This window comes from Notothenia rossii (assembly GCF_949606895.1).
Source record: "Notothenia rossii genome assembly, chromosome: 10".
NCBI classification, from domain to species: domain Eukaryota; kingdom Metazoa; phylum Chordata; class Actinopteri; order Perciformes; family Nototheniidae; genus Notothenia; species Notothenia rossii.
The window spans coordinates 31,377,042-31,399,500 of record NC_136908.1 but is presented as its reverse complement, the minus strand read 5'-3'; the positions used below and the strand labels follow the sequence as shown (position 1 = coordinate 31,399,500).

Here is a 22,459-nt window from a genome sequence, read left to right as displayed (position 1 = left end):
GACAGGAAGTCGTTACACCCTCCGACAGGAAGTTGTTACATCCTCAGACAGACAGGAATTCGTTACAACCTCAGACAGACAGGGGCCGTTTCTCAATCGCGAGGATGCTTCCTTGGTAGCACATGTCTTTCGAGTAACTTGCTTCAGAAGCTAGGCAAGAATCCCATGGCATTCGGAAAACGAAGAGTGGAACAGGCTAGCAAGTGTGCAGGTGTGCGTCATATGAGAGGCCCCGCCTTACATTTTCCGCCACAGATTTGGGGAAATTGATCCGTGCGCAAAGCATTGTGGGGATTTTAAGGATGCAAAGTCTACCCATGTGCAGCCTCGAAATTACCCCCAAACCAAGGACGCGGCCTCGGTGGAATTCCAAGTATGCTGGAGATTGGAACAGTCCTTCGGCGGCACTCGATGATGTAGCATCTTGAAATATTGGCTTGGAAGGCAGTTTCCTCGAGATTGAGAAACGGCCAGGAAGTCGTTACACCCTCAGACAGACAAGAAGTCGTTACACCCTCCATCAGGAAGTCGTTACACCTCAGACAGGAAGTCGTTACACCCTCAGACAGGAAGTCGTTACAACCCTCAGACAGGAAAATGTTACACCATCAGACAGGAAGTCGTTATACCTTTTAAGCGGAGGTTGTTAAACCTTCCTACAGGAAATAATTAAACCCTCAAACAGGAAGCTATTAAACCCTTGGGCAGGAGGTCATTACACCCTCCAACAGGAAGTTATTATACCCAACAGGATGTTATTAAACCCAATAGGAAGTTATTAAACCCTTCAGAAGGAAAAACGATAGAAGTTTATTGTGAAGTTTTGCAAGTATTTACAGGAACTTTTGCAATCTAGACGCAGCTCATTAACATCAGATTTAAAAACGAGAAGATGTCTACTACAAAAAGAAATGCCACTTTTTAAAATTAATTAAATTATTATTTTTCATCCAAGAGATGCAGACTTAAAATAACGGTTACGAAAAGATTCCACCTTCCTGTTTCCTTGCGGCTGTTTTTACACCCTCTGTCTTAAAGAAGTAGCCTCATTCAGCCGAGAGTGAGACTAAGGACCAGAGTTCACCCTAGGGCAGGGGTCTGCAACCTTTTTGACCAAAAGAGCCATTTTGCTCCTTTTTCCAAAACATTTTTTTGTCTGAGCCGCAAAACATATTTCATAGCTTGATTGCTAATAAAGTTGTATTTATTGTTATATTAGACAAAAACTACAGTTTTTTTGCATTTATTAGGCTATTTATTACATTATATAAAACTGTTAACCTCTAATAAGAAACAAAGAACTCCTATAAGGAGAATTAAAAAGAATACACAGGCCTACTTTAACAATAAATTAAAACACAGCACTTGGGGAGTCCTCTGCACATTTGAAGGAAAAAAAATATTATTAAAATGGGCCCACTTTGAAATAAATAAAACATATAGCTGCACCCTAAAACTAGTTAAAGGAAGGATAGGTAAGAATGGAGAAACCATCTCGAGTGCGCTAGAATTTGAAAATACACAACTGGAAAAAATGTGCCTCTTCCTTCAGACTTCCTCACAGAGCCCCTCCTCCAACACACACGAACGCGGACATGACCAATGAGGGCACGAGATAAATGTGTGCACAGATGGAAGGCTGACAGGCTGACAGGCTGACAGGCTGACAGGCTGACAGGCTGACAGGCAGGTAGGTCATCCAGTTATTTTAGCCGGGCCGGCTCAGATGATTGGTCGTGCTTTTTACAGAGCTACGGCTTCCAGAGATTAATTTTTGTATGTATTTATTGTCAAAGCATTTAATATATTCATTGCTATCGGGATGTAAAGAGCATTCCATGGAATATAACAAAAAGTGGTTTTCTGAAATAAATGACATACCCCATTGAATTATGACTGAAGATCGTCAGCTGTCTTCCTCTCCGTGTTGTTCCCGTTGTTTCTCGATACGTAAAGGCTGCAGCACCTTTGACAACTTCTCTCTACATATCAAACATACTGGTAAACCAGCATCGTTTGCTGTGAATGCATATAACTCTGTCCACACAGAATCAAATCCTGTGTACCTCCTGTACTTTTCTTTGATTTATCCATAGTTCGCTCATCGAGCCGGGGTCAGGTTATTCACCCGCAGGAAAAGGGCGCTCGCACGGGACCGTAGCAGGATGTGACGCATATTTTAGTTGACCTAATTAAAACCGTTTTGTTTTTTATTTATGCGTCACAGTATCACCTCAAAATACAAGATACGAAACATTTTCAACCATGCAACAAAATATAAATAGTCCTACAAATACTTTTATTTTATTTCCTTCTTATTGTTTTGTCTTAGCTCAAGGGAGCCAGAGCAGAGGGCTTAAAGGGCCGCATGCGGCCCGTGGGCCGCGGGTTGCCGACCCCTGCCCTAGGGGATGGATTGGAATTGGGCCTGAGTTGGCAGCTGCTACTTTGCACTCTGTAATGGTCAATAAGTCCAAATCCACAAGGCTTGGTGCAGTACAGCAGAATTTTTACCTCTGACGTAGTATCTGACGCCGGCCCGGAAACAGCTTCTCCTGGAGATGAGGATCCACTCGAAGATCTTCCCGTTGATTCGACACGGCTTCATGACGATGACTGGAACAGTAGGGTTAAGGAAAGGCTTGGCACAGGTATACGTCTGATCTTATCTGCAGTCATGCTCCATTAGAAAATGTTTAACCCTCAGTGAAAAGGATACATCCATGGACAACAGGAAGTGCAAACTTGTGAAGCTGTGGAGAAGTGGTTACGATTATTGTCAATCATTAAATGAGTACAAAAACATTGAGTGAGAAAGTGAAGTGGTACCTCAGGCTGCGCAGCCAGTTCTCTCAGGAGGTTCCCGTTCCACACAAACCTCTGATCTGCCTGAGAAACACAACATCGTCATCAATTAACTGCAAGAATGTATAGTAACACTTATAATTACTAAGAATTGTGAATAATATGAAAATAAACAAATGTATTGCCACGTTCACATATATATTTGAAAAAAGTATACATAAAAGAATCCTCTACATTATGACCTGCTGCAATGTTTGTAAACAAAAACAAATGTTGTATTATTGACATATCGCTAGAAAAGACAAAAAACACTAAAAGTATGAGTAGTGAAGTGAGACAAATGTACAATATTTTTGAAAGCAAAATGAACATAACAGTTTCAAGTCAAATTAAAGAAAAGAAATAACATTTCTGGAAATACATTACATGTCATTTTTTTTACAATGAATGTTTCAATGCATGGCATGCACACAAATACTGAGTACCGTCATTTTCGCAGCAGCTAAATTGAATGATGTGTACATATATAAGCCGCACTGGACTATAAGCCGCAGGTGTTTTAATGTTTAATTACCATATGTAAGGGTCCGTGCACAGAGGGGATTGTCGGGAAAGAGATGGCTGTTTGAGGAAGCTCCCATTTATTAAAATTTCAACAAACAAGTTGCATATTTGCATAACGTATTCAAGTGTTACCATTTAGTGCAATAGTAGCTACAGAACATGTACTGTGCTGTGTAAACTGTACTGTATCACATAGCGTTTCAGACACACAAACTTTTCAACTTTCAAACTTAAACGGTGCGCTCCCAGCGCACGTACCGGCAGTGATCTACAGCAGTGGTTTTCAACCAGTGGTACGGGACAAACTGTCTCGCTCTCGTGATGTCTGTCTGTCTTGCTCTCGTTCTGTCTCTCGTACCACTCTCGGTTCCACTTTTACTTTTGCGCGCTACCTGTCTCATTCTTTTCCGGCCTCCAGCTTTTCCTGCTGGAGCCCGCCGCTTAAAGGTGGGGGTCCGCGGACCGGCCAGAGAGCCCATAGAGTTAAAGGTGGTGGACTGTAACCTGTAAAATCCATAGATTTAGGAGGTCCCTAGTGGCCGTTAGCTGTAAAGATCCATAGATTAGCCGCACCGTTATATAAGCCGCAGGGTCGAAAAATGGGAAAAAAGGCGCGGCTTATAGTCCGAAAATTACGGTAATAACATTAAGACAATAGTTTATATTAACGGGGCCCTTTAAAGGTGGGGTAAGTAAGTTTCAGAAACCGGCTCGAGTGCACTAACATTTTAAAGTACACAGCCAAAAAGAATCCGCCCCTTCCTTCAGACTTCCTTACAGAGCACCTCCTCCGCGAGAGCAGGCTGCAGTAACGTTACATATCAGGCAAAGCTAAACACATCTAGGTTAGCAATACTACACAGCCAAAGCAACTCCGATATTGACTCTGGTTTGACTTCTCCTAGTTTCCACTTTCTTTTTGTTCTTAATTTGCTTACATTTTTTCTTTTGCGACCAGTAGACGATGTTGAACCTAACTCTACCATGGTGAAAGTGTCCGCCTGTTGCTGGTGAGTAATTGAAGTACTGCTGCAATGCACGCCCAATGACGGAACGCCCAATGAGGGCACCAGATACATACACGAGATGGAAGGCTGACAGACAGGGCGGCAATCCGTTTAGCCGGGCCGGCTAAATGGATTGCCGCCCTGTCTTGGTTGTAGTTTTTACAGTATCACGGCTTCCACAGATGACATTTTTTTATGGATTTTTTGTCAAAGCACTTAAGATATTCATTGCTACCGGGATGTTAAGAGCATTCCATGGAATATAACAAAAAGTGTATCTCAAGCCGGTTTCTGAAACTTACTTACCCCACCTTTAAGGTTCAAGGTTCAAGGTTTTTATTTTGTCATACGAACATAGCTACAGTGTAGTTATGATGATGAAAATCTTCAGGTTTCAGGTTCATCTTGATTGGTTAGCTGGCCGGCTCTGTTGGGATTGCTCAACCACTTATGGCGCATTTCCAGTCCACTACAGCGCGGAGCGCGGGTTAAGCGTGGCGTGCCCGGCCCATTTTTGGTTGCGTCTCCAGGTAGTTCCGGCTAGCGGGTATTGTTTCACAGTTTTTATGGCTCTCACAAAATTGAGGTTCTTTCCGGGCCAACAACCGGGCTGAGTATGCTAAACTAGTGAGAGAATCGCTCTCAACAAAAAATGAACATATTTGACCGTGACTTAATTGTAATACACGTTTCAAAAATGATGCCGAAGTAACAACATACTGCCCCAGCTACTAAACTGTAATGGAAACGCAGCATAAAGTGAGCCTGGCCTAACAAGACCTAACGAGGCCTAGCCATACCGTACTAAGCCGAGCGAGAAAAGAGTTTCAAGCAGGGAGGGAACCATTTACTTGCACACGAACCTATAGAACACACTACAGCGAAGAAAACACCCCAAAAAGCATAAAAGGGCCTCTTTAACTGGAGTCCATCATGTTAATGCCATTGAGGTGAGTGATCATGTAAAGTCAGTAATAGAAAGTAACTAAAGTACATCTACTCAAGTATTATACTAGGTCTTCTTTTTGAAATATCAGTCTTTGTGACTTATTTACATAAATATAGTGGTGCCTTCTGTGAGGCTGTGTGTTGTGTGTCTCACCCTCTCCAGCAGACTCATTTCCTGGAAGTCGGGGCTGGTGTTGGAGAGCCTCTGCAGTGTGTGTGTCAGGTCGTAGTCTGTGCAGAAGTAGAAGCCGTCTGTAGTCAGCACATTATTAATCATGGACAGGAAGGTCTTGTTCTCCTGAGACTGGAGGAGGAAAGGAAACATACTTTTAGTTTTCAGGAAAACTGCACACTTGTGTGTTTTTAGTGCTGCCGTGTGACACAGGGATGCACCCACCCAACAGTTTCTCCCCCAACATCTCTAGCCAAGGCCAAGACCAGCTTTCTCTTTACGCACAATCAAATCTGTAAACGTCAATGCATTGGACTACCTTCGCCAGTTAACATGAAGCCTAGGACTGCTTTTGCACAGTAACCAGATTACTTACAGATAAAACATCAAGTTGAAAGTAGCTACTGTTGAGGGATAAACCTGTTAAGTGTGGGTGCCATTAGAGCAGGGGTGTCAAGCTCAAATACAGAGTGGGCCAAAATAAAAATAAATGGGTACTAGTCGAGGGCCGGACTGGTTCAATGTTTATTGAAAAACTTGTGGAAATGAAATGATTGCACATATTAAACCTGGTGAATGCAACTGATTATTTAATGTTTAATGTTTTTATTGGTAATCAGTTGCATTCATTTATGCTGAGTAATTTCTTATGATTACATTTTTCCACAGCCCAACAGCTTCAAAAAAACTATTTCCCTCAAAGAAAAAACCAAACATGCCCTGTTGTCGTGAGAGAAAGAATGCAGAAGGAATCATCCATGTAAACTCAGCTTGCTGCTCTGTGATGCTATCAGATACTTGGCATCTCATCCTGGGTGCAAGTGCATCAATGTTTGGGCTCAGGCTCTGAGCGGAGGAAACCCTCAGGATGGAGTGAAGGTGTGCGTGCAATATACCGGCGGGCCAGATCTAATAGTAATTAGAAATTAGAGAATGCAATTCCTGAAAAAATTGCTAGTGGGAATGCTTTATGCTAAAAATGTGACGCTAAACTGCTATGCTGAAATGTAATGTGTAAGAAGAAAGTGAATAATTTAGATTGAAATGATACATGAACACTGGGGGCTTGAATGTGTGATGAGAGAAGAAAAGAAAGTAAAAAGGCTTGGAAAAGCAGCAGAATATTTGAAATGCAAACTTTTGAACTAACTTGATGGCGAATGATCTGTCGCCATGGCAACGACAGTTGATGACATCCCATAATACGCTTAGATGCGTTGATGCCTTCGTTACCAAACCTGTGAAGTTTTGGGGCGTTTGGAGCATTTTCACTGAAGTTATGAGAAAACCGTGTTTTATTACATTACTCTCTCTCTTCTCTTGATCGCTCTCTCTCTTCTCTCTCTCTTCGGCATATGATGACACCCCATAATGGACGTAGAGCTGTTGAGGGCAGGACCATTAACCTTTATCTGAAGTCTGCTGCTCTGAGCATGTCAGTTGGAGTGATGACATCATCGTGTTCCATTACACAGGTGTTTATATTTGAGCTAACGAGGTGTGCAGAGATCACAGGTTTCCATTGTTCTGAATGAGAGATGAACCTCTTACATGTGAACGTTTTGTGGAAGAACCGTAACAGATATCTGTGAAATTTCAAAACGTGAAGCATGTCAAGGAAGTTGAGTATCTGAAGTGTAATTTTTGTGTACTTTTGGGTTAATAATGTGGCCTTTTTGGCAGTTTAACTAAAGGTGTGCGGCTGCTGCCGTGAGGAAATATCTGCCTGAAATTACAATGGGCTTTAATGGAGGCATGTTGAAGGTTTTTGTCACTTCATGCCCTCAAGAGGCATTTTGTTCAATTATTTGTCATTTTTCAAGCTACGAGACGTTTTCCTACGTTTGTCATGATAACTTATGTCTCAGGAATCTAGGGTTTGGGAATTATGGCTTTTTAAAAAAAATATATGAAGGCAAATTTCAAGATTTTCTACCCTCAGTGACATCACGCACTCTAGTTAATGTTAAAATCTGAAGAAAAGCTCTATAACAAGGTCTGAACAATGTTTAATATCTCTAAAAGTAAGGATCAGATTTAAAAGTTGTTTTACACGAATAATGTCAGAAAGATGTGTAACATTTTAAAGTTGGAATGAGGTTTCTGAGTGAAAGTATGAATGAACAGTTCGTAGTTGAAGTCGCATGAAAATTTGTTGAAGTCTGAAGAATTTCTCCATTGACTTCAATGTTAAAAATTTGATGAATTATGGGATGTATCTCTGGAATGATGTAATTTATGAATGAGAAAAGTAATAGCCATCGATTCCCGACCGAGTTGAACGTTTTGATGTTCGAACGGAGTTTCTGTGATGTTCAATGCGGGAGGAGAAGAGGGCCAAAATAAGTCGGCGGAATAATAATAATAAACTTTACGTCCGTAGAATAACAGTTAGTTGGAATGCTGTTAACAGCATTCCCACTAAATTATCCTGCGGGCCGAAATGAAATCCGCGACGGGCCTGATTTGCATCAGTCAGCATCAGAGCTGACTTTTATTCTTTTCCAGCTTTGTGCATCTCTGCCTGGCTAATAGGATGGGGCAGCTAAGCCAGTTAGCATGTCTAACTCCCTCCACCTACTTTCTTACATTCCTCTCACCAGAGCAGCTCTTATACAGTGATTGCGCTTTAAACTAGTTTGTACTTGCTTCTCTAATCTACTACCACCAACAGTCCAGTGTTTGCCATTATAAGCTCTACACTGCATACAGAGTTTTATCGGGATAGCTAGAAAGCTTTCAATAAACCAAGATTAGAAGCAGCAGCAGATTAATAATGCACTGACATGCGATAGCACAGTGTGATTCCAGACAGCAAAGAATAACTGATCCTGTAACACAAGGTCTTACAAAGAGAGTCTGGAAGAGTCCAGTCCACAATCAAACAGTACCTGTGACAGTGTGCATGTCATACTATCGTAGGATATTGTAAGATCATTTAAGTTCCATTATGACTGCCAGTGGTCCCAAAATAAAGCAATTTCAAAATATGTCAGAAGAGTGTCAAAAGACCAACATATAGGCATTGGTATTGGCTTTTAGATTCAGAGAAAGCTACATTGGGATTTGAATGTGTAGAACATGTATTATTTAGCAATGCTCATAAAATAGCTGAAAATAATGTCCTCTATATTGAGGGCTCAGTTTGAACTATTTTAGTAAAATCTGATCATATGCATACATATAAAACTTTTCCCAACACCACAACCAACATTAGTCTGAAGTGAATCTGTGTCTAATGTATCTCAGGTGTCTCTTCTAAAGAGTGGTTGTCAGATGCTGAGTGATTCCTGCTGACCTGGATCTCTGAGAGATGCAGCACTGTCTTCTTGTAGGAGATCACATCAAAGTCCACAGCCTTCCACACGGAGTGGCCCAGCAGGCTGCCCACATTCCTCTTCCTGGTGATGACGATCAGGTACATCCCTGGGGGGGGGGGGGGGGGGGGGTCACTGGTTAGCTGTTCAGGCTTCAGAAGAAACACAAACGCTGCATCTGTGTGGTACCTACCTGCTACCAGACGGATGGTTCCCATGATGCCACATATAGGCCTGGTGACCGCAGAGGGGGGGACATCTTTCTTGCCTGTGAAAGCAGCACAATGGGGAGAACGTTAGATATAGACTAGGGATGTAACGATACCAAAAACTCACGGTACGATAATATCGCGATAACAAGTCCACGGTACGGTATTTATCGCGATATTGAATAATAAAGGGGGAAAAAAAATCATAATTTTTTTTTTTTCAATAACACATTTTTTTATTCGGAAAATGTTTCTTTATTACATAATAAATCTGATTTTTACAGCCTTTTTGTAGGATAGCAGTATTTTAAAGTGTCAAAAACAAAGTGATAGTAACAGACTGGAACAAGAAAACCAGTGTTTTTGTACCTACTGGTACTACCCAACAAAGTAAGCATTTTCTTTATGCCACTGCATCTCACAAAAAAACAAGGACATTTAATAATCAGACCCTGCAATAAAATAAATCAAGTTTCACTTTAGTTTTTCAAGTAACTCAACTCAAACTCACTAGTCACTCACTCAGCATCATCAGACAGGTTTTTAGGAATATGAGAATGTCCACATTTCCAGGTATTTATAAGCTGGGGTGTTTGGGCATTTACAATATCCCCTGATCTGGAAACAACTCTCTCGCTTGGTACTGATGTTGCTGGGACACCAGTGGTCGCGTTAACCGAATATTTTAATGACGGAAAAATCTGAAAGCAGTCGGTCATTTTGACAGATTAGAACAAACTCGGAACAGCGCCAACGTTTCCCCGCAGCGAGGCTCTGGTGTTATGCCGTGTTATGCATGCCCTCCAAAAGGAAATGATATAGTTCCCAAACCGTACTTTGCCGTACAGATCAATACATGTCTGGGAGGTTTTGCTTCACGCTGTGCGCGTCCCGCGAGGTGCATGCACACACGGCATAACACCGCCCCCCCCGTTGACAGTTCACGAGCATGCTCTATCGTGAACTGTTCATACCCGACGGGTAATAAGGGATTATGACGGATATTTTACGATCCTGTCTGTCAAAATGACGGACAGCGAAAAAGTCTAACGCCAGGCTTATTGACATGGCGAGATATAACTATATGGTTGATACTTGTCAATGTCTCTAGGTGTGTAAATGTAGCCCTGTAAATACGATGTCCTTTTGTGTTATCTATTGTTTTATTTTCATGTTGTAACCTACTCGCTGCCATGTTGGACAGGTCTCTCTTGAAAAAGAGATCGATGATCTCAATGGGACCACCTGGTTAAATAAAGGTTTAAAAAAAAAAAAGTATTTAAAATCTTTTTTTTTTTTTTTTTTAATTATTATTTTTTTTAAATCGCGGTAGATTTTGTCAGTCTCACGACGGTATTAGGAAATGTATTTACCGCGATACCGCGATATTCGGTATATCGTTACATCCCTAATATAGACACTTTGCTTTACATTTATATTCTTAGAAGGGGAACTGTTTGGAGTTTCCCGTCTCCTGTAGTTTGTTATATAGGATCTCAAATGTTATGCGTTGTCCACAACTCCAAGATATGAATTTGACAGTCATAGAGGAGTAAATAAACCAGAAAAGATTCAAGCTTAAGAACCTGTAAATAGAGATGTTTTCAATTGCTTTTTCTTAAAGAATTACTCAAAGCGATTTATTGATTATCCAAATAGTTATTTGAAGAGTAAACAAAGAATCAATTAATCTCTATTGAGGAGAATTCTGTTGATGATCATTCCGCTTTGTTGTTACCTTCTTTGTTCTTAAAGCTGTCCCAAATGATTTCTAGCTGTAAGGTCAATTGTTCTGATGTATTGTGAGAAAAGAAGCAATGGCATGTCTAGCAAACACATGTGGACAGAGAGACAACAAAGCTCAACAGCCTCAAATTGAAAAGGTGGTGAGAGCTCTAAATCTCTCTGCTTGTGTTTCAACCACAGCTGAAAGCGTGTTGTGTTTGTAGTGACAGTGAAGCACGATCATTAAACTTCTTACCTGTGAGGGTCATCTCATTGGAGACCCTGTCAATGGCCAGTACAGCATCAGCCCCCTCATCACAGGCCTCGATGTAGAACTTCTCTGGGGTCGTGTGCCTGGGAGAGAAGGGCAGACAGTTCAGGTTTGACCCAATGGTTGATAGTACAGCTTTCGGTTCAACAGCATCACAACGTGCTAAAGACAAAAGCTTTAGGATGATAAAGTTCTCCTGCTTCAAAACAAATGCCACCTGCTAATGTGGCCAACGATGAAAGACGCATTACTCTTCTGGATCGCAAAATATCAAATGAAAGCCCAATTAGTAAGTCTTAGGAAATGTCTAAACAGAACAGGATAGCATTGTCAATTCTAACGTTTAGATGTTTTAAACTCAAGTCCCGAAGGAACCTGGTAGTCTTTACCTATTTCCAACATTATACAAATACACTCGCTCCTAGTTTTCCTATTTCCTTCCTTTACATTTGTCATGATACATTTGTATGCTATAATGGCCATTTCCACAGCAGTAATTCCATTAGACTGATGTCACAGCAGGATTTGGAAAAACTTGTCCATGCTTTTATCTTCAGTAGACTGGACTACTGTAATGGTGTCTTCACAGGTCTCACTAAAAAATCCATTAGAAAGCTGTAGCTAATTCAGAACACCGTTGCTCGAGTCCTCACTAACACTAAGAAAGTGGATCACATCACTCCAGTTCTGAAGTCTTTACACTGGCTTCCTGTGTGTCAAACAATATATTTCAAAATACTGCTGCAGGTTTATAAAGCACTAAATGGTTTAGGCCCAAAATACATTTCTGACCTCCTGCTAAATTATGAACCATCCAGATCTCTCAGGTCTTCAGGGACTGGTCAGCTTTCTGTCCCCAGAGTCAGAACTAAACATGGTAAAGCAGCGTACAGTTATTATGCTCCAAATATCTGGAACAAACTCCCAGAAACCTGCAGGTCCGCTGCAACTCTTACTACTTTTAAATCCAGGCTGAAGACTTTTCTTTTTGTCGCTGCTTTTAATTGAACTATTCACATCTTAAAAACTGCACTGTAACTTTTATCCATGTATTTTTTCTTTTAATGTTTATTTTATTATCTTTTCTTTTTAATGACTTATTTTAAATGCCATTTTCTTAATGTCTTTCATATTTTGTAAAGCACTTTGAATTCCCTTGTGTTGAAAGGTGCTATATAAATAAACTTGCCTTGCTTTGCCTTGCCTAGTACATCAGAGGCAGGTTATGCTAAAAAAGAGTTTCTCTTTTAATAAAAAATAGTGTTTGCATGTATTATTCCCTGTTGCTTCACTGCCTTTGTAATTGCTTTCAAGCTACTGCCAATGACACTCAACACAAAGTAAAACATCAGGACGGTGGTGGTGTTTATTTTGCAACGCTAAAAGAACTGCAAAGTGGAGTTGAATTCATTTGTTAAAAACAGTAATTGTATATAAAAGACAGTAGCATATTGGTGAGTATGACAATGGAGTAATGCTGTGGAAATGTATATTATGATAGGACATTAGTACAGCTATTTCCAGCTTTATTAAACACTAGCCTTTGTTTATAAAGGGCACACCCCTGACTATTTCAAGCTCCTACAAGTTGATCATGTGTGGGTTTTCCTGTTATTGGACAGTCAGCATAGACAGACACACAGGAATCACAGAGGGGAATGACATGTTATCATGTAAACCACAGACATGGCAGTGATGCCCAGGTTGAGACACAATCAATCTGTATAGCCAACAAATTACTCCCGAACTATTACTGAAGTGCAATGCAATGACCCTCCACATGCTTCCTCTCCGTGACCTGGGGCCTCATGTATAACGCCGTGCGTAGGATTGACGTGGGAAGGTTGCTTACGTAGTAGAAATCCGAAAAATAGGTCCATACATTTTCTGCCACTTTCCGATTCACCAAACATTGCGTACCGGTGAGGAAAGTGCGTATGACACTTCCTACGCAGGTTTCCCTTTATATATCACTTCTGATGAGAAACTGTAAGAAATGATCGGGAATCCCTCCGGAGTGGAGTCATGACGACTGGATCTGAATTATGTTTTTGCATTTGGTGGTTTGTGTCCCAGCTGTCGATCAGCTGTGCCCAGCATGTCCACTGCAGCCTGTGCATCTCAACCACCCCCCCCCCCCCGCAGCAACTCTATATCCACCAGTTAAAGGAAATACAACTAATGTGTTGTGTTATATTAGCTGTACAATTTACCACATATGGTGCTCAGGGCGCGTTCACACCTGCCTTGTATAGTCCGGTTGAATCGAACCCTGGTGCGTTTAGCTGCTTGGTGCGGTTCATTTGGGTCGGTGTGAACACAATCCGAGACCTCTTAAGTGAACTAAACAACCGGACTCTGGTCCGCTAAAATAGGTGGTCTCGGAGCGCTTGCTTGTGAACTCTGGAGCGGTTCATTGCTGGTGTGAACGCGATTCGCACCAAAACATAGGAAGCGTAGTATTTACGTGTCACAAGAACGCGGATATCTTCAAAAATATTTAGCGAAAGATTCTTTCAAGACATCCGCGGTTGTTTAGTTAAAGAATGAAGCAGAATGAAGTGTTGAACAGTGTCGTGTAAAGTAAAAATTATCCGTAAAGTACATAAAAGTAAGAACACCTGTCGTCGGTGAAACGCCCCTCTTTACTGCAGAACGTCTCATGGATAATGAGACATTATCCCGCTTATTACATGGCCACATTCTCAACAAAGTAACGACATGACTCCCAATATTAATTGAAATGCTTTTGTGGATTTAGAAAATGATTTTATTGATTTAAAAAATAGTTGTATGTATTGATTTAAATTGACATGCATCTGCTAAGAAAAATAGTCCGTTGTTACTGTTTGAACTAACGTAGCAACGGCAGGAACTGCTTCGACAGCGTTTTTGAGGAGCTTTTTGATTACAGATTTGAAAACATCGTTGCTTGCTTTAAAAGTAGCACAATTCATTATATCAAACCTTGGAAAGTATCTAGATATCCCTGCCCTAATGCCAAAGTAACTGGCAACTGAATATGTTTCGCCGTCTGATGTCTATGTCTGGACCGCTGCAAGGAGGGTTTCTGCCCGTTACTTCTCCGCTGTTTTCTTGTCAGTTAGAAGTTTAGCCAGTTTGAACAGATTTCTTTGTGCAGATGTGAGCGTCCTTAACAACGGTCAATAAGTGCTTGACAGCGTTCTGTCTGTTCTGCATTAACAAATTGTCACGTGTTCTGAATTGACCAATCAGAATCGAGTATTCAACTAAACCATGTAGTGTTTTTTAACGGACGTTGTCTGATTATATAATCATATGCCGGGCCGCTAGTGTTTGTTGATCTCCAGATTAACAGCAGCATGAGAATAACCTGCCGAAAGTGCCGATGCTCCATGGCTAGGGTGGCCATCCGTCCGGTTTTAGGTCGGACAGTCCGGTTTTCAATGTCTGTGTCCGTCTGCCGGCGCAGCCTTGAGCCGGACGCTCATTTGTCCTCCTTTTGAGGTGATCCCCATTTTATACTTTTAGGGTATAAAAAAAAAATAGACAATTATACAAAGAAATACAAAAAATAAGTTATGTGTAAGTATATATCCCTGTAAGACTTGTGGTCTTACAAATTATTGGCTGAATGTGATGTCAAATAAATATCTTGTATTTCATTGGTTAATAAACGTAAACAATTAGCCATGTGCTTCTTGACGTCACGTTCACGGCATGGCACTGTGGCACAGAGTGACGTTAGCGCTAGCAGACTAGCTCATGAGCCAACTCCGCCTAGTTAGCGGTAGGTTAAACCGCAGAAATGCCGAAACGAAAGACTTCATTTAATCCTGAATGGTCGAAAGAGCATGGATTCCTCACAAAAAGCCGAAAGGACGACTTCCATGCTTTTTGCACGTTGTGTCGTTGCGATGTGGAGGTAAGTAGCAAAGGAAAAGGTGCTGTCGACAGACATGCTAACACAGATAAGCACAAAAGCAACGATCAAAGCGCAGGTGCCTCTTCACTTTTATCGTTTTTCCATGAAGCTTCATCGCCTCAAGATGACAAAATCTCCGCAGCAGAACTTTGTAAAGTTTATCATGCCGTCAAGCATCACCAGTCATACAGGAGTGTAGACTGTGGAATAAAAGTTGATCGCACAATCTACAACGACTCATCAATAGCAAAAGGGATGACCAGTGGAAAAACAAAAGCCAAAGCTTTGTGCGAAAATATCCTAGCACCCTACTCTGTCCAGACGCATGTGGATTACATAAAAGAAAATGAACTGCATTATTCAGTGGCAAGTGATGCATCAAACAAAGGTACGATCAAGTGTTTCCCCATTGTACTGAGATATTTTCACTTTGAGGAGGGCGTGCAACATGCACTGTTGGATTTTTACAGTGATAGCAACGAAAAGTCGGAAGCTATAACAAATCAGCTGCTATCTAAACTGGAGATGTCTGGACTAGATGTGAAAAAAATGTCAGCATATGCAGCAGACAACGCCAGCGTTAACTATGGAAAACACAACAGTGTTTATCAGAAACTGAAACAGGCTCAAAAAGACGTGCTCGCTGCAAACTGTTTAGCCCATATTCTGCACAATGCAACAAGATATGCAGCAAGCAACTTGGATATTGACATTGAAAATGTTGTGCTTAAGGTGTATAGCCATTTTAGCATCTCAGCTAGCAGAACGGCGCAGTTGAAGGAATTCTGCGAGTTTGTGGAAGTGGAGGAATGCAATCTGCTGCGGCACGTTGTCACGCGATGGTTGTCTCTGCTGCCATCTATTGACAGAATCCTGAAGTGTTGGAGACCCCTGACCAGCTACTTTCAGAGTCTAGGTGAGGAGGAATGCTCCAAGATTTTGTGGAAATGCTTTGGAGAGGATGGCAACGAAGTATCTGAGATGTATTTTCTCTTCCTCAGTCACATTCTGAAAGTGTTTTCAGACTGCATTGAAGCACTCGAGGCCAAATCATTCAGCATAACCTCTGTGTTTAAGGTAATGACTGAACTGAAAGGGAAACTTGAGAGAAGGTTAAAGGACACATTTTTTGGCTTTGCTGTGAACAACAAACTCAAGCAGCTAACCCCTGATCTGGCTAAGAAATATGAGGCTGATTTTCTTGTTTTCTATGAAAGAGCCAAGAAATACGTGAGTGAAAGGTATGACTTCTCTGAGAACAGCTTTCATAGTAAAGTGTCAAAGCTTGGCCTCACAACTGCTGTGTCCTATGGAGAATACAGTGATGCAGTCCAAGCCTGCAGCCTGAAAGACATTGACATGGATGGACTCTATGAGGAATATGGCATGGTGGAAGCTATTCTCAGCTCTTCAGAAATGGAAGGATGCCACAGTGAGGAGCGGTATCTGAAACTGTTTTCCAAAGCAGAAGTCCCACTTGTGAATCTGAGGAAGATCAGCGCCTACATCTTCTCCATCCCATGTAGCAATGCACATACAGAACGTGTGTTCTCAATGATGACCTCAGCATGGAGAAATGAGAAATCGTCTGGATGTGGACAGTGTCAAGGCAGAGCTGCAAATTTGTGTCAACTTCACATTTGAGTGCACAGACATGTACCAGAGACTCCTTACAAACAAAAAACTATTTGAAGCAGCCAGGAAAGGGCAAAAGTATCGTAAATAGACATTCAACTTGTGGTTAGTACACTAGAGTCTTATTGTGTTTTGAGTGTGAAGGATTCAGTGAAGCCAGGATAAAAACTAAAAGATAATCCCAAAGTGTCCTCCTTTTTGGTGTTATGGAAATGGCCACCCTATCCATGGCGGAGGCTCCACTAGAAATTGCCGGGATTTGCATTTTCACCCCCTTAATGTCTGACCAATGGTTGAACAGCATTTCCGAGCACATGACTTGTGTTTAAAGTTTATAGTCCGTTTGAGTTTTGCCCGTGTGAACGCAAACCAAACCTTCTGAAAAATGAAACAATGTAACAAACTGTGGTCTGGTGCGCACCAGAGAGCGGACTATTAGGTGTGAATGCACCCCTTTCCATACCTCCTGTGTTTTACGAGCGACTTATCAAGTCTTGGCAAACGGCATAAAACACGATTAAACATGTATTAAACACATATAAAACCATGCTCGTATCTACAACCTATAGAAATGCAAAACAGCGTCAGTTTAGACGTAATTCTGTCCTCCTGCTTACAGCATCATTTATGAGAAAACCTTTCATAACATTAACACAACATATTCAAGGTGGTTTTAAATAACATATCCAGTGCATGACATTAAGGATTTTGGGAGATGGCCCTGTGGGCCATCTAAGCTAATTTACAGATGGCCCTGAGCCCAATAGAGATTGCCCTGAAAAATGCGTGTGGACGAAATGCCACGAAGGGTTTGTGGGGCCTCCCCCTAGAACATTTAGATTTTTGCAGGTCTTAGATGCTGTCTGGTGCATTCTCTAGACTGAATTATAAGATGAACCAGCACAATATTATATTGTACAATTTCAATTTTATTCTTCATTTCACTTGTTTGTTTGTTCTTGTTTGTGTTTGCTCGCTTGCATGCCCTGCATAGCTATAAGAAATACTTAAGTTGTTGGTCAAGACACTTTCCATCTGATGAAGGCAAATGCCTTCCCAGATGTAAAAAAGTAGAAAACATTACATTCAGTTGTAACTGCCAAAACAAACATTATTTACACTATTATGGCCCCTGTTAAAAATGTTTGTAATGTTATCTACTGTAAGTTGGTCGAACGAATGCCTCCTCATCCGGAAGCTGACCGAGCAGACCCGAGCAGCAGTCGAGAGGAGCCGAGCGCATCCGTGAAGCATACAAAATGGCGACGTCAGAGTTCCCGTTGGCCGGCAAATCTAAATCTCTTCGGTGACAATAATTTCCCTTTAGCACAATACCGCTTCAGTTGCGCCACTTATGTGACAGACAAGAAGAGTATGTGACAGACAAGAATAGTCAATTCTAATGTCTAACACGTAATGTGGAGAAAGAGATGTCCTGTATGGGTTGATTGTGCGTTGATCTGTTGGTAATGCCTCGGGGTTCCGGTGGACATGTAAACAAATGCATAATGCTGCGCTATACTTTTTGGCCTCACCCAGTTGCATAGCGACACTTATTGTTTAGGTGTCTTTTAATAACCAGGTAGTCCTATCATTAGCTAGAACTAGCTAGATCTGATCAATATGGACATAAACGCAAGTGAAGTCTAATCTGACGGGAGAGAGAGATCAGCTGCTGCTAACGAGTCGACATGCAGCATTGCATGATCACATGCAGCGGTGAGCGGACAAAACACACACTTCAGGTTAGAATATCACACGTAGCTATTTTAATTACCTCTCAAACTACCTAAACTAGTTATAGATATGTTTAGTTTTACTGTCGGGTCACTCATTACTGGATCCGCGAGCTGCTGGCATAATAGATTGCCCGATCGGGCAACCAGCAGGTGAGGCTTCATTGCCCGAGCTAAATACTAGATGGCTCCGGGCCATCGGGCAGCCCTTAATGTCGAGCCCTGATATCCGTATTTATTTATTTCTCCCAGTTATGTTTTTGTGTGCACTGAGGAGTCTCAGACAGGCGTTTGTTAAATCATCTAAGATTGGCTTTAATCAATGTTTGAAAATGAATTCTTCATATATGATAAATGAGAGGTAACATTTTATTTATGGTATTATTTCCACATATTTCTCTCCATTTTTCCTTCTGTCCTTCCTTCCCTTCCAACGGTGTCGCAGTTTCTCGTCTCTCCTGTTTTTGTGCTTGCTTAGTGCGTACGCATGGGTTAGAGTTTGCTTGGAGGACCGCACGTTTTCCCTTCAAGTTAGTATTTTATAAATCGCAAAAATTGCGGAGAAACTGCCGTACGCCATTTTTTGAGCGTATATCGCTTTATAAATGAGGCCCCAGGGCACAACTGGAGTATCAAAGCCATGGGAGCTGTGAAATAGAAAGAAACCAACCTATAGATGGAATGTTAAGGACCTAGAGACTGCTGTTAACACCAGGATTAACCTCCAGCCCTCCAACATCACATCCGTCCAGCTGAGATGGTGTGGAGAAGGGAACTGAGAGCAGTTTACAAAGGAAGGATCCTAACAGAGGAAGGTTCATTGGAAGCAAGGTGTTTTTATAAAATGTTGAGTAGAATGAAATCAAAATGTTATACTGTTTTTTGAAAATTGGACGCAGCCTTGATTCCCACTGGATCGGGAAGTATTTCCTTGAACTATATGGTTTTTTTGGGGGGAAACATTACATATTAAACCCACACTAGCCTATGAAAAGTCCAGCAATGATCTCTTTGCAAAGTGGTCTGAGATGCATACCATCTACAGTCCCAGTATCATTCAAGGAAGGCACCTTTTGTGATGGTATCCTGCCTCTTCCTCATTCCCTAAATTCCTGTCTGTTTCTACTGTCAACCAAAAACAGAAAGCCCGAATGAACCAAAAAAAATTGCTTCCCTCTAAAGTACTCATTGTGTTAAGGGACCAGAGGTCACAGTGGCTGCTTGAGTAACACACAGCTTTAAATCCCTGAAGCAACAGAATGTGAGCTGTAGTGCTGCTGACGCAAACACACAAACAGCCCATTGTTGGCCTCCATCATAGACCACAGAAAGCACTAACACTAAGTAGTATTACTGAAACACTGGACATGCCTTGCATGGTTTAGGACATTTACTACAGATCATGTGGACTTTAAATGACTTCCAAATGAAGCGGAAATCTTTTAGTCTTTAGGATGAGTTCTTCTTCATTTCGAAGAAAGTACTGCTTTCCATTCATTTCAGTACGACATCAAAACGTTCAAAGAGACTTCAAACTTTTCACGAGTGAGGCATTACATCATGTCAACATCCTGGATGCATTGTTGTTGATAGAGAATGATTTAACTAGTCTCCTTCCAATCATTCTCCACTTCTGTCCTGGCCGTAGGTGGTGTGTCTCTGTCTGTAAAGGCAGCAGGCATTTGGACTGGAGCTTGGGCAGCGTATTGTATAACAATGAACTGAGCGATGACCTCGATGACCTCCTTCTACAGCAAGGTTGTTAGCATTCTCTTCTTCAGATATTGATAGGACTTAACATGCTATGTGTCGGATCAGGTTAAATTTACTCTCTAACACCTTCTGGAACATGCTTCTCTGCATGAACGTGAGTGGAAAGGTATTTCTGATTGGAACGTTGGATTATGGACTGTGTGGGTAAAGGAGCTGTTGCGGGGGCAGACTGTGAGAGTTGGATGGGCAGACGCTTTGTCTCTGCAAAAGTATTGCCAAGTCTCCAGCCTTAACTTCCAATAGATCTTCAGTGTCTGAAGTCAGTTCAGAGCTCTGCATTGTATCCTGCTCTGGTTCTTTGCTCCAAGAATGACATCACAGATGTGGAAGTAGTGTGTATTGATTTTCAAACACTGCATTGCATCATCATATAATAATAAAATATAGTTATTTCCCTGTTTCTTACCTTACTTTGAAAATGGTCTCATTTAGCACCATAGAAAAGATTAGGAGGAATAGATTGGACATAACTTTCCTTTATTTTAAGCCTACATTTGGGCTCAAGAAACGTATAAAGTCATCATGGGTATTTCATGGCACTTTGAGAAGGATATTAAGCAATGTAGATCCTCATCATCCCAGCAAAAAACGGGTCTTTCTGAAGCAGACAAACTGCAGCACCCAGACCAACACCACCAGACACTTTTATCCCACGGGCTGTGAGAGTGCTGAACACCCGAGCGCTCTCAAGTATCACCAGTCACATAAACCATGTCCATTGTTCACTGTTTATTTGTTTATATTCCTCATATCCACATGATATTGCAGTATACCGTTTTTATTGTACTGTAAAGTATTTCTATTCATTTTAAAATTCAGTTTTATCTTGTTTCCTTGTTTATGTATATATTTGTATTGCTGCACCTTACTTGAACCATCTTGAAATATTCTATTGCATTAGTTAAATTTGTTAAGTACACTGTAGGTTGAATTGTTAGAAAAAGCCTGACATTTTAGATTTTCCTTTCCAAAACTACACTGTAGCTGCTGTGCATATGACAAAGAAAACCTTTGAATCATGTCAAATTGTTATTATTATTCAAGTGTTCATTGTGGAAGGAGGAATGATGGTAAACAGCTAACCTATGTAGGGAACACTTGCAGGAAACACTGGGTAGAGACAGACAGGTTGGACCGGGCAGGACACTGAACAATAAGGTGGCATGTTTGAACAAGGGTGTGTCTGGAAAAGTACAACCAGTCCTGTCAACTTTAGCGGTGTAAAGTAACGACAGAGATTTACTCAAGTACTGTTCTTAAGTACAATTTTGAGGAGTTTTTTTGCTACTTTGTACTTCTACAATTGATAGGTAAATTGTGTAGTTTTACTCCACTACATTTATTGAATAGTTACTTTGCTGAGAAATTCAGAAGCTACCCTGCAGTCTACAAAGTCATTCAAACTAGCTGCACCTTTACCAGCTTTGAGAACACTTTCATAATCAATCATTATAAAACACATCATATATATTATTCTGAAATACATCTGCACAATGACTACTTTTGGAAATTACAGTATATTTTGATTCTAATACTTTTGTACTTTTACTTGAGTAAGATTTTGAATGCACGACTTTGACTCGTAGACCCCGATAGTTCTGCTCAAACGCAAGTGCAACATTCGAGTACTTCTTCCACCTCTGTATATAGGAAATAGCTAACGTTTAATAAAACATGTTTCAGTGTTTGGTTCACAGACAGTTGAATGATGTAATTAGAGAGAGAGAGAAAAAAACCTTACGTTGCAAAGAAATGTGGGTCATAAACATCACACAACCATCACACAACCACCTCAGAATGCAACAGACAATACATTCAGATTAAAAATGAATGAGCAGCCGAAACGCCTTCTGCTGCTAGCTAGGTTAACTAACTTTCTGCCGCCCTGTTAGTTTGCACTGAACAACAACCCTCTCCACTATTTTATGAAAATTAACGAGGAGGGACTATGTCCTTCATAATGAATGAGTGTTGAATGAAGCCTCACCGGTTCCTCTTCGAACCTAACCCTGGGTTCTAACGTTACGATCCGAGCCTGTCAGCGAACTTCAGCCGCCGTGTCATCTGACCTAGCGCTATGGCTGCCTCTGAACCCCAGCTTCGGCTTTACACCAGCCATAAGCTGATCCGCTTTCTTGTCTTTTATCAGACGCAGAAATAAGAATAGACGTTTGAAAAACTATATTACATATACTTACAAATTGTATCTCTCGTAGGCGGTCGCCATCTTCGCTCCGTCTACCTGACCTCAGTGACGACAACAGTGAGAATGGATACTGCGTTGCCAGATAGAATTTGTAGAACCCATAGAGGGCGCATGCTTTAAACGCCCTTTTCCTTTGCAGTCCGAGAAAACCTGGCATCCCCTTAATACCGATGGGTGGTGGGAC

At 41.3% G+C, this 22,459-nt stretch overlaps 1 protein-coding gene across 1 annotated transcript; it reads right to left on the bottom strand.

Moving 5' to 3' along the window:
- Positions 1 to 2,464: 2,464 nt before the first annotated feature.
- On the bottom strand, positions 2,465 to 22,424 carry LOC307022745 (phosphatidylinositol-3-phosphatase SAC1-A-like; the record flags this gene model as incomplete). Its single annotated transcript, XM_079655637.1, has 8 exons — positions 22,268 to 22,424; positions 11,004 to 11,101; positions 9,007 to 9,081; positions 8,795 to 8,922; positions 5,479 to 5,628; positions 2,830 to 2,889; positions 2,720 to 2,753; positions 2,465 to 2,616 (listed from the first exon to the last, which is right to left on the bottom strand). The coding sequence occupies exons 1-8, from the start codon at positions 22,294 to 22,296 to the stop codon at positions 2,465 to 2,467; spliced, it is 726 nt and encodes a 241-aa protein (XP_079511763.1). The 5' UTR covers positions 22,297 to 22,424.
- Between the last annotated feature and the right edge of the window lie 35 nt (positions 22,425 to 22,459).